We start from the raw sequence: 12,430 nt of genomic DNA, 5'->3' as shown, positions 1-12,430 counted from the left end.
TAATCAAAACATTGTTATTATTCTTCAACCGTTATTGTTCATTATATGATTCAATTTTGAAAGTTCATCAATCTTGTGCTGTGAATAAAAACCAGTCTAAGATAAGAGTGAGCTTGGAGGGACCTTGGCCAAGTAACAGTATCTTTCTTGCAGATTAAAGCACCCGTTAAGACTTATGTCTCCAAATGACCCAATACTGAAGAGGTGACCTGTAGATGGATAAACAGACCATTTCCGGAAGCTACACCATACAAGATTAAAAACTTAATCTTGAAAATGTGTTTTAATAAGTTTGTTTGGGTTTTTGTTCATTATTAAAACTCTAAAATGATTTCTGTGTTCATTAAACCTGAATAAACTGGATAAACAAAATATTTAGTTTCTTTCTCATCTAAACCTCCCGAGCTGCCTCGCTACATGATTTTGTTCTTAATTCTGCCATAAAAGTGAGAATTACAAACATTTCATGGTTTGATCTAATCTCTTCTTTTTAAAAGCAGCAGAAACTAAAAACAAAGCTGTTCAAAGTTTCATTAAAACTTTTTATGTCTGTGTGTATTTTAATTCTGCTGGAATTTACAAAGCTTAAGAAAACTGAAATCGTTGTTAATACATTTGCTTTGTGAGGTGAAAATGTTGCATTTAAATGTGTTTTAAAGCTGAACATCATCAGATTTTCTGTTTTCTTTGAAAGGTTTTGATGTGTTGTTGTTTAGTTACAGGAAACATAAAATAAACTTTTCATTTCAAACTATTTTGTTGTTGCTTTTTTACGTACCGTTTTTGTCACCATGGCTTTTGTCACGTTTAACTAGAACAGAATCAAATTCCTAAAACAACACCAAAAAATTACAGATGAATTTCTTAAACTAGCTGATAACGTTTTTGTCATGGTTTGTGTCTGCATCTCCCTCATGTGTCTCCATGTGTCTCCATGTGTTCTCTATCCCTCTCTGGGTTCTCCTTATGTGTCTCCTAGTGTCCTCATGTGTCCTTGTCTGCGTCTTCCTCATGTGTTCCCTGATCTGCAACCCCTCTAGGTTTTCCCCCTCCCCAAGTATCCCCCCAGGTCCGTTGTTCCCTTGGTCTCCCTTAGTTACACTGTTCCCTTGGTCTCCCTTAGTTACACCTCAGTAGTTTTTTCCTATTGGTTCAGATTTTCATTTATTAGTCTGCTTTAGTGTGTTTCTTTCTCCACTGGTTTTTTAGTTCTCCTCTGATCATTAGTTGTTTATCTTTATCTTCTTGTCTTCAGATTTTGTTTTTACTCTTAGGTCAAGTTACTCTCCCCTCACTGATTAGTTAATTGTTTTCACTAGGTTTCTCTCCCCACACACCTGCAGCTCATCTCCCTCTCATCCTGCCCCAGTGTATTTAACCCTGTCTGCAGTGTGTTGTTGGTTCATTGTTTGTGTCGACCTCGTCTCGGTCCCCTCTCTAGCTTTTAGTATCTCTAGGTCTCTTGTTGTTTTGGATTCTCTAGGTTTAGTTATTTGGATTTTGTTTTTTGGCTCCCTTCATTCTCTGGATTTACTCCTAAATAAAGGATTTTTACGTTTTCCACCTCCTGCCTTGTTGTCTGGTTCTGCATCTTGGGCCCTAACCTCTCTCTGAAACCACCTCGTGACAGTTTTGGTTTATTTCTGTGGTTTAAACATAAAACAATAAAAAAGGACTATAGAAGATCTGTTTTACGCTGGTTTTTGTTTGATACTCAACTCATCCTGCACTAATTTGTTTTTAGTTTATAATGAATCAGACTCAAGGTTAAGAGATAATCTAGATTAAAAATAACCTTTACGGTAGATTAGAATTTATTTACCTTCTCAGTGGTTTTGAGTTTAACTCTATTCCAGCCAGATGACTGCAGCAGAGACCTCAGGTGGACACCTACGCTGCTGCCTGAGCTGGCCCACTCCCAGCAGGAATGTGTGGTATTCCTGGAGTTTCTGGGCCCACATTCCTGAGCGGCAGAGTCACCAGCTGACCGTCTGACGGATGCTTCCTGAGCCGTGAAATAAAAACCAGATTGGGATATTTTTAGTCCTGAAATGAGATATTTTGGGTTTTTAATAGTTTCTTGTGTAACCACTTCCTCTGGCTCTAGATTAATCTCTATAACCTGGACTAATGAGGTTAGAACTCAGAATATTTTTCCTAACGTGTAAGTCAAATAAAACTCCTAACTACAGCAGCATCAAAATGATTTCACTTGGAAATATCTCAGGAATACCAAATTATGATACAGAATACCTGACAGGTAAGGAGGTGCACAAAGAAGACGCTGCGTTTTGTAAATCAGAGTTTGAAGAACTGCTAATAGAAATTATTGACATTTAAACAGAAGCTACACACACACACACACACACACACACACACACACACACACACACACACACACACACACACACACACACACACACACACGTTAAAGGATATTATACCTGCATATTTGTTATTCTGTAACGTTTCTGTTGTAAACACAAGACTTTTGTTTGGGAGGATTAATAAAAATAAACATCTGATCCAGCTGTTGCAGATAAATAAAGACAACTCATTTTAGCTCAAACAGCAGAACCCAGAGGAAAACATCTAAGTCCACTGGATGCCCCAGCACAACCTCCTTCAGCAGCAGCAACTCTCAGTAACCTTCTGTTTGACCTGATCGGCTCTCACATGGTTCTGGTTCTGTTTCCTGACCTGGATGGGTCCAGTTTCCAGCTGTCAGAAAGATGCTGTCACATTTGACTCTAGAATACTTTGGTTTTCTTCCTACATGCTGCAGTGCATTGTGGGAAAACATCCCCGGATGTTTTGTGGTTCATTCAGATGAAACAGGTTTTTCTCCTGAAGCCCCTATAGACGGTTCAGATTTATCTAACTGTCCTGTCATGACCTTTCACCTTTGACCCTCTGAAGAGCTTTTGACCCCAGTGGGTTTTGTTTGAGATGGGGTTATAGTTCATTTCTAGAAACCTTAACCTTTGACCTCTGGCCTCAGGTCAGTCTGTGGAAGATCAGCAGCTGTCTTACAGTTAAGGTTTTCCACTGATAATTATTTTTTTTATCTTAAAAATGGAATAAAAATGGTGTCTAAATGACCTTTGACCTTTCCCAGATTTATTTATTATTAGCTGATTATTTTTCAAATTGATTTATTCCTTACCTTTATAATGTTTTTACGGAGCTGCATGAACTCCAACACGGTTCTCCACTTTAAGTTCTTGTCCTTGTTTCTTCCTCCAGTTCCTCCCCAGAGACCAACATGTGGTTTTTGTGGACATGCCGGGACACGAGGGGACGAGTCGGACCGGCACAGAGGATTACAGCATCCAGGGCCAGGCCAGCCGAATCCACCAGGTCAGACCAAAACCAGATTATGCACCGGCAGAGGGCAGCAGGTGAAAGAAAAACCAACATCACACACGGAAGAACCAAACTGGACTGGAGTCCAGCAGCTGACCCAGACAGCTCAGATTGTTTAAGAAATAAATCAAGCTGCTTAAATCATCACAGCGTTGTCAAAGGGAACGTTGTTTCTCTAAACATGCATTTACACACGACACCTGTCTTCAGTCGTTCAGAAGGAGAAACTAAACGACAGATCCAAGAGGGAAAATCCAATGAGTGCGGGTCAGCTCAACAAGTGTATAAAACGAGTTTAGCTAAAATTTTTTTACAAAACCAGAAAACCTAAAACTCAACGAGTTTAAAAACTCTTGGAACCACAAATAATTAAATATGTGAATAAAACTAATTAAAGTAATTTTATCAGAATATTTTACCTAGAAAACAGAGAAACCTCAGATGTTTAATGGTTTGTTGATCTGTTTTTGTGTTTTTAGTTTGTTCAGAGTGTCGGTCGGAATAAACGACCGTTTCAGCCGGTCGGCACCTCAATGGGTGGAAACGTGGCCGGTGTGTACGCTGCCCGCTACTCCTCGGCCCTGTCCAGCCTCACCTTGGTCTGTCCAGCAGGTAAACTCCGAGAAGATCTGATCTACAGTCGGTCCTGTCAGGGAAACGATTCTCCAGATTTTATCAGGCGTTTTTAGAATTTCCTTTGGAACTTGGCTAATTTTCCCCAGTTTCAGTCCTCAGACTTGAACATTTAAAAGGGAAGTTTTGAACTTGAACTGTTGAATCACTTTTGTGTCGACACTAGGGCTGGGCAATTAATCGAAAAGTTATCGTTATCGAAATTTCTGATTCTTATCGTGATCATTTTTCCCATGTCAATAAATTTGATAATTATAAAATGAAAAGAAGTGTGTAGGTTGGCAGCATTCATGTCCCTTTAAGAAGCTGTACCACTTTGAGTAAAAATGTGACTCAACATAATACATGTGATAGCCCCATCTAGTGGACAACTTTTGTTTCTGCGCATACCTGTAGTTGTAGTCTATTTATCGTTATCGAGGTGGAATCCTCAGTAGATTGTGATATTGATTTTAGGCCATATCGCCCAGCCCTAGTCAGCACAGAACAGAAAAGTCAAAGATCAAACCAAAAACAACAGGATTTTGCTCCAACTGTGTGACTCTTTAACCTCTAGATAAGGAGGGGTACTGCAGATGATGTTCGGGCTGGGTCAGAACCTCCCCCTCTCTGCCCCACAGGTCTGGTTTACCCAACGGACTCAGAGTCGTCTGAGGGAACTGGAGAAGAGCAGCAATCAGGAAGAGTCCATCCCCCTGATTGTCCAAAACCCCTAAGGAACTGGACGACATGCTGAAACTCTGCTGCCACAAACCCCTCAACCTCCCCCGGCAGGTATCACCTCCCGACCCAAAATCAGCTGATTCTGCCCTCACCGTCCCATCTGCCGCCTCGTGGTTTGTGTGTTTCAGGTTCTGCGAGGTCTTCTAGCCAACAGGATGCCTAATAATGATTTCTACAAAGAAGGTCAGACATCTGAGTGAATGAGGAAGACACAGTTGTTCCTCATTCACTCCCCAGCCCGTCTCCCACGAGTGGCTCTTAATGAGACGGGATTATGAGACATTTATTGCTGTCAGTCATTTCATAATAATTCTGAAAAATCACATAATCGTTTTTTTAAATAATGTAAATTTGGTTAAATCTGATGTTTCTGGTAATTTAGGTTATAATTCTTGGAATACGTTTATTTTAATGCTTTTATTAAATTTGTTCTGATATCAGATTAATTCTAACCTAATCTTGATTATATCTGCAAGGAGACTAATCCACTCTGCATTTTGTTAGAAAATAATAATCTAATAATCATTAGCAGAAGAGCAAATATAATGTGTGTGTGTGTGTGTGTGTGTGTGTGTGTGTGTGTGTGTGTGTGTGTGTGTGTGTGTGTGTGTGTGTGTGTGTGTGTGTGTGTGTGTGCTCATGGATCATCGTTATGGTTAGGGTTAGCCTAACCCTAACGACATGTTCTAGAAGAGGATCTTAGGAAATCAGAGAAAACAGATCATCGCCCTTGCGGTGCTGAAGATAATAATGGAAGAACGGCTGAGCAGACTTTCTCTTCGGTTGAGTGAGTGTTTCTCCAGCACCAGCACTCCCATTCCAGTAAAACTTTAACAAAATCAGATCAAACAGCAAATAGTAACGTCTCAGAAATAAGGCTTCAGAGTTTAAACAGGTGGCATTAATGCCCTTCTATGTCTGATGTTCAGACTTTTTTATTTTTTTCAATAGAAATTTTTGGCAAGTAATAGCTTCTAAAATATTGTTTTGTTTCCTAAAGGTTCATATTCTATGATCACGTTGAAGTAGCTAATAAAACATTTAAAACTGGGCTTTGCTCTTGCAACCCTCTCAGCTGCTTTATTACAGACACATTTGTGAAAATGAAACAATAACAGAAATGTGATAGATGAAAGTTCATTTTAGGTTATTGTACTGAACTGAAACTGAACTGATGGTAATTTGCTGACATGGTTAAAAAACATTTAAAAGGTACAAGGCACGTGTTTGGTGACTGCTGGAGGTTGTGGCAGAAAATGAGCTCAGAATTACATGAATCTGATTTGGTACCTAATGTGTTTTTATGATGGCAGCTTTGATCTTGAATACGTTTCACCTGCAAGGTGTTAAATTCCTTTCTTTGGGATTCTTTTGGATGGTGGTAATCTCTCCTAACGCCACATTAAACCTGCTGTTCTCCAGGTTCAGTCCTTGAGGAGTCCCAGCTTTCTAAGAGCCTCCTTTCGATCCTGTCCCATCCCAGGAACCACCATCACCGTGTATCCCATTAGGTTGGTGGGTTTGCTGTCTGAAGGCTGAGTCGTATTGGTGGTTTTCACAGACTTGTCTGATGGGATATGTTGGGGTTCGGAGTAGTTTGTGTAGGAATCCAGGCTAACGGAGCGCTCCAGACCAGCTGTCTTCAGTCTACTGGTCTGAGCGGGATGCTGTGATGCCGACCCGGGCTCCTGATCATCTCTATAGTTGGGATGGAAATGGACATGGCCCTTCACATTCCTGTTCGTGTGTTTCGTGGATGTTTGAGAGGAACTAAACGATGGACTCCTTGTTGGATTACAGCTTAATGGACCTCTTGTGTTACTGCTAAAGGCCGGATCCAAAAAACTGTGCGATTTAGTAGGAGGTGGTGTGGCTGCTGCTGCACTTTCTCTCTCTTTGTCCTTCAGGAGGCCGAGCTTCTGCAGAGCTTCCAACCTAACCAACTGTGGGTTTGTTGCATGCTTGACGCTGTGTAAAATGTCTTCATTTTGGGTCTTTTTACGTATGTTGGCAGGAACCGTTTTAGGTTTGGGGGCCACAGCTGGAGGCCCTGTCTTAGATTTGAGGACCTCTGGGTGGGATTTGGCAGATTTCTGCAGATTTTCCAGGTTTGGGAATTCCATTGGGGTGCACTGTTTGTTCAAGTCTATAGTGTGATCAATCGTAGGACATAAAGGGGTCTTCTTCGTGGAGGCGTTCCTCCGCAAATGAACGAGTGCATCGTAAGACAGAGGTCCTCTTGGTAACGGACCTTCAGCTGTCTTGACTGAGCAGTCCCTTGGTTTGGCGGAAGGGGGTGTCACCACATTAACCTCAAAAGGTACTGGGGTGGTAGCAGGTTTCTGGTTGTAATTGGAAGTAAGTTTGTTGATTTTAGATGTGAAGTGAGGCTTTAAAAACACAGATTTGTCAGCACAATTAACTGGTTTATCACTGGGAACCAGTGAGCAGTTTGCCACGACGAGGGGAGTGGGAACCAGATAGCTCTGCATGTGTATGGATTTCACGCTTTTCTTGAAGGGTTGATCAGAAACAGGTTTCTCTGAACCTGGAAGACAAACAAGTACATGTTTTTACACCGCACATACAAGCTGCTGTTGATGTATTCATGTAAAACTCACTGCTGAGCTTGCTTTTGCTCATGGAGGCCGACAGGTCTGCCAGTTTGGTTGTGATGTTGCCTGGGCTCGGCAGCTGGTCTGGTTCGTCATTGGAAAGTCCGCTGTCCTCTTCAATGTCCAAAGAATCAATAGTCTCCTCCAAAAACATGAGACATGCCTTTTCTTCGGCAGAAAGATGCTCTAGGCTGTCATCACTCTGAAATACACGAGAAAAACCCAAACTCAACAATAGGCCTCAAACAATCTACAGAGATCCCCTCAGCTATGATGTTACAGGTCTCAGTTACCAACATTGTTATTTCATGTTGTTTTGCATGATGAGCTCTATAAATACCATGGAGTCTGGTCTACTTACAAAGCCTGAATTGGCACTAACAACACTGTCGCAGCTCCCGGCGCTGTCCATGCCATTCATCGTCTCCAGTGCTGTGCCACCTGGCCAGGTATCACTCTTGGGCATCTCGGTGCCCTACTTATCCAGAGTTAGAGGAAAAGACTGATGTTTCACTCTATGAAAGTAGAGTAAATGGAGAGTAAGATTACATCAAGTGACCCCGTTTCTCCTGGCAGAGGAAAACCAGACTTTAAAAAGTGTTAAAAATCTTCTTACTAACCAATTTTCTGTGTTTGCAGTTGTTTAGTTGTGAAAAAAAAGCTTTTAAATTGCTCTCAGGCAGTGTTTATCTTGTTGTCCAACTTTTGTGTTCTACATTTTTGCAGCCACTTGTTGTAAGTTGCACATTTTCTAGTAAATCTGACAGAAGAACTGTTTATTACTAACAGTAATAAAACAAACTGTTCACCTGCTAAATAATTTAAAACCCATTAAAGCCGGGGGCATGAAGTCATCAAGGAGAGGAGGAGATTTTGAAATTTGAAAGGCTGAGAGCTGAGCTTTGTAATGTGGAGGGGTACACAAAGTGGGTTACAAGGAATGTTTTTATATGTTCCTGCTCAGAGAAACTTGACTCTAACTAATTATCTCCTCAGCCTTTATCAGGTTCTGCAAGAGCTGCTAATCACTTGTTTTAATCAAATCTGCAGTGTTCAAGCAAGGGAATGTCTAAAACCATCAGGTGTAGTGTAAGGTTGAACGCTACGCTAATTGCCTAGCTCCAACACACAAAAACAAATCCCTCTTCGCTCCCATTCCTCCTCTTCCACTGTTAGCTAGCAGCTTACAGGCTGGCATCAATTCAATGCAGATTGAGTTAGCATTGAAGCTAGGTTGGTGTGCTAAGCTGATTGGGCATCATCTAGCAGTACAGCTGGGGACTGGAGAGCATTCTCATTGATTGACAGCTCCCTCTTGTGGATACACAGCTCAACTGGTCAATGCTCTTGGTTCATTTAAATGATTGGTTTGCTCTAGAGGAACTTAGGGAAAATATAAAGTATGAAAGATTACCAACTTTATATCACCACTATTTTTAAATCACATAGAAGAACAGTGGAAAAAGTTACACAGTGTACTGGCAACTGGATGAATCATACAAAAAGCTAATAATGTGCACAGAATGTAGATAATGTGCAAAGGACCCATGCACTTTATCCTAACACTGGATTTACTAAGTACTAATACTTTCTTACTGTCAGCAATAATGAATGAAAATGCATTTGGCAATTTTAAAATGCAAATATGAAAGCAGCGTGTTCAGAGGAAATAATCTGAGTGTCTGCCCTGAGACTGAGAGATCGGGGTTCAAATCCTGTTAACTTTAACTAGCAGGAACAGTGAGAACATTTTAAACTTTTTAACTGAACAGAGCAGCAATCTTGGATTTTAAAGTGGAGCTGATCATGTTCTCCAGAAAGTGCTGCAGTAAAACTGATAACATGGTGATGAAGTTGATAACCCAACCATCCAGGATTATTTCACCTGTATCCTCAAAGAGTCTCACATGAGCAGCGGACGTAAAATAATAAACAGCAACATTAAATGCACGATAAACTCTCAGTGGTAGAGAATAGCAGATGTGTGTGTGTGTGTGTGTGTGTGTGTGTGTGTGTGTGTGTGTGTGTTTGAGAGACATTTAACTACTCATGTCCTCCTCGCTGCATGTGACTGGATTACAGTCCTAATCTTCCTTTACTGGATCAGTTTTAGAGGATGTGCAGCAACGATTTCCTGAAAGCTGCACAACATCTAGTTTACCCACATTGTCTCTCTGGTGTTCTACATAAACAGTAGTCAGGCACTAGAGCTGTCCCTTTAGACCATCAGTTTTGGTATCCCCCCTCCCCCCATTCCCTCGGGATGCATCTCAACACCTGAGGGAACGGATGCTAGTGTGACCACAGCCAGAACAAAAGGACTCCTTTTCTCTGTGCACGATTTCCCGTGTCACTCCATCCCTGTGAAACTTTAATGCCCCTATCACCATCCTGGAATGTGATCGTCCCCATCCGTCCTGCTGTAGGAAGGTTGAAGAACAGTGGAAGATTGGTGATAAACCCCATTTCAATTTAATTTCTTTATTATTTCAGTTTTGCATAAACTACTTTATGTGAAACCTCGTGTCCTGTAGATGCACGCATCTCTACCGTAGCCAAAACTGCAAAATTGAAATGAATCTCAAGTCAGTAGAAACAGAATTCCTTATTCAATAAAAACAGAAACATTTTATTTTATTTTGGTTAATGAACAGACACTGAACCAACTGAACTTAATGTGTTATTTTCTGTAATTTTCACAAGTTTTTACCATCTAAACTTCCCTTTACACTGACTGAATACAGCTCCAATTCTTTACAGCAATAATAAATAAAAACCTAATTATGCAAACATGCTAATTTCTAATTAAATACCTTTTTAAGAATTTCACAAGAAACATAATGAGTTGAAACTATGACAGAAAATTAGATTTAAAGTTGTTTTAAACATAATTTTACTTTCAGTAAAGCATCAAACAAACTAAAGCATCATTAGCAGCTGTACCTGTTTTTAGATATCTGCCAAGTAAAAACGGTCCTCTTCAAATCCACCTGAAACTAAAGACTAGGTGGGCGCGAGGCTGACACCTGCATGGACTTTGTGCTCTAAGCTTTCAGCCAATCAGAGAGCAGCAACCACCTTAAGACACGCAAGCCTGTCTTTGTTCATGTTCCTTCAGAGGAGCCTGCAGCCACCGGACTTCTCACTGAAATCATGTTTTTAAAAATGTTTTATTGTTATTTGTTCATCGAATTAATTCTTCTGTGAAGTAGTTTCATGTGCACTTGTTTTTAAATGAAACAACAGACCGATACAGTATGAGTCAAGAATAAAAAGTGTTATTATTGGAATCATGTTGATCTTTTGAAGGACCTATTCTGAGGCTAAATGCTGATCTTTTACTGTCTCAGTAGTAGCAGAGGCAAATGAGGTGCCAGCTTGATTGTAACAAAGCTTAAATCCTATTAAGGAGGAGCCTAAAATAACATCTAGTGTAATCCCACAATGATCGTAACCCAACTGTGTTTGAGTTTAAAGGTGCAGTATGTAAGAATATAGTGTGAAAATCCCAAAAGCATCTGATGTTTCCGTCATGTTGGAAGGAAGGTTTTACTGAAACATATTTCATATCCAGCTGGCTGCTGGATTCAGTTTTTCTCCTTTCAAAACAAAGGAAGGTTGGAAGTACGGTTTACTAGGGGTGTTACGGTGCGCTAAAATGATATTCGGTTCGGTTTGAATAATTTTCGGTACATTATTATTATATTTGTTTAATATCTGAAGCGGCTCCTATACTGAGCAGATCCAGATACAGGCTGCTGATCTAGCATGATGTCTTTAATTATTTCACAGGTTATTTGTGCAGCTATGAGTTTCACGCTCCTACAGACGAGTGTTGTTTGACTGTTGATGCTCCGTGTTTTTATTTCTGCAGCGAGCCTTAAAAACACCTCACACCACTCAGTTTCTTCTTTAAAACTCTTACTAAAAACAAGCTTCCTCTGCGCCACATTTTTTGTTGTAGGATGAAAACTTGACATCAGTTGTCACAGGGGAAAAGTTCAGCAGACATGTTTGTTTATATTTTTGCTGCTGTGTGTCTGCACAGTGTGAGACAAGGGAGGGAGGGGCAAAGCGATGCTCCGTTCAGCGTCTCTACAGGCTCCAGTAGCAGCGACAGCCAGCTGGTTTCAGCCACTCTGAAAGGCGTTGATCACAATTTGCAGATCATGTTTTTTAAACGGAGATCGGGCGCGTGCAGCCATCATGCCTAGGAAATTCATCTGCTGCACTTGAATCACGCAAATAAAAATTAACTTGTGGCAAGGTGGAGAAACAAGGGCCCGGACAGGATTCGGTCCCCAGACTCCCGGGTAAGAGTCACACGCACTAACCAGTCAGCCAAAGACACATCCCCGTGGTCAAGTAGCCAGAGCACATGCTCATTCGGGATACAGAGACACTCACCCTGTCACACATTATTTGACGGAAAAAATAAACGGAAACGGTTTAACACTCCCCCGTGAACCGTTACACCCCTACTGTTTATCATCAGTGAGCATAGGGTCGCCGTGTCTCCTGCAAGCTAACGCTGCAGCGCCCACAATTATACCTTGATGACAGCTGGCAAAAAGCTCCAGAGTTGTTTAAAGTGGTTGCAGTAACCACATTTTACCACAGGAGGTCATCTTTAGTTCTTTTCTACATAATGCACCTTTAAAATGTAGGAATTTTGTGTTGGTGTATCATTTAGTATTGATGTATTTAGTCACATAAGTGTTTGGCCATAAATTGTAACCAAGTGTTATTTAAAAATAAAAAACAATGGTTGAATTACAACAAGTGTTACTCCAGTGATGCATGCTTATGAAAAGTTGAAAGGTAGAGCGGGTTCCAGTAATCGGAAGGTTGCTGGTTTGGTCCCGGCTCTTACCAGAGAATTCTGCTGTTGTGTCATTGGGCAAGACACATAACCAACCCACCTTGCCTGCTGGTGATGCTCGGCAGCCTCGCCTCAGTCAGTGCACCCCAGGGCAGCTGTGGCTACTTCGTAGCTCATCACCATCAGTGTGTGAATGGACGAATGATGCACTTTAGTGTAAAATGAGCCCTCTGACTCTGGCGGGTTATTAATCATAAAAAGACAAAAATAA

At 41.0% G+C, this 12,430-nt stretch overlaps 1 protein-coding gene across 1 annotated transcript; it reads right to left on the bottom strand.

Annotated features, from left to right (window-relative positions):
- Positions 1–3,823: 3,823 nt before the first annotated feature.
- LOC107384996 (specifically androgen-regulated gene protein) lies at positions 3,824–11,501 on the bottom strand. Its single transcript, XM_015958549.3, has 4 exons — positions 10,281–11,501; positions 7,699–7,852; positions 7,344–7,539; positions 3,824–7,270 (listed from the first exon to the last, which is right to left on the bottom strand). The coding sequence occupies exons 2-4, from the start codon at positions 7,801–7,803 to the stop codon at positions 6,147–6,149; spliced, it is 1,425 nt and encodes a 474-aa protein (XP_015814035.3). The 5' UTR covers positions 7,804–7,852; positions 10,281–11,501; the 3' UTR covers positions 3,824–6,146.
- Between the last annotated feature and the right edge of the window lie 929 nt (positions 11,502–12,430).

The sequence above is a fragment of the Nothobranchius furzeri genome, chromosome 3 (assembly GCF_043380555.1).
Source record: "Nothobranchius furzeri strain GRZ-AD chromosome 3, NfurGRZ-RIMD1, whole genome shotgun sequence".
NCBI lineage: Eukaryota > Metazoa > Chordata > Actinopteri > Cyprinodontiformes > Nothobranchiidae > Nothobranchius > Nothobranchius furzeri.
The sequence above is the reverse complement of the archived record's forward strand: the minus strand, read 5'-3'. Positions and strand labels throughout refer to the sequence as shown.

Excerpts from the sequence above, each read along its gene's own strand:
- LOC107384996 (XM_015958549.3), bottom strand. The coding sequence starts at position 7,803 with ATGCCCAAGAGTGATACCTGGCCAGGTGGCACAGCACTGGAGACGATG. Across the intron at positions 7,540-7,698 it reads TTAGTGCCAATTCAGGCTTT|AGTGATGACAGCCTAGAGCA; the intron begins GTAAGTAGACCA and ends CGTGTATTTCAG. Across the intron at positions 7,271-7,343 it reads GAGCAAAAGCAAGCTCAGCA|GTTCAGAGAAACCTGTTTCT; the intron begins GTGAGTTTTACA and ends TTTGTCTTCCAG.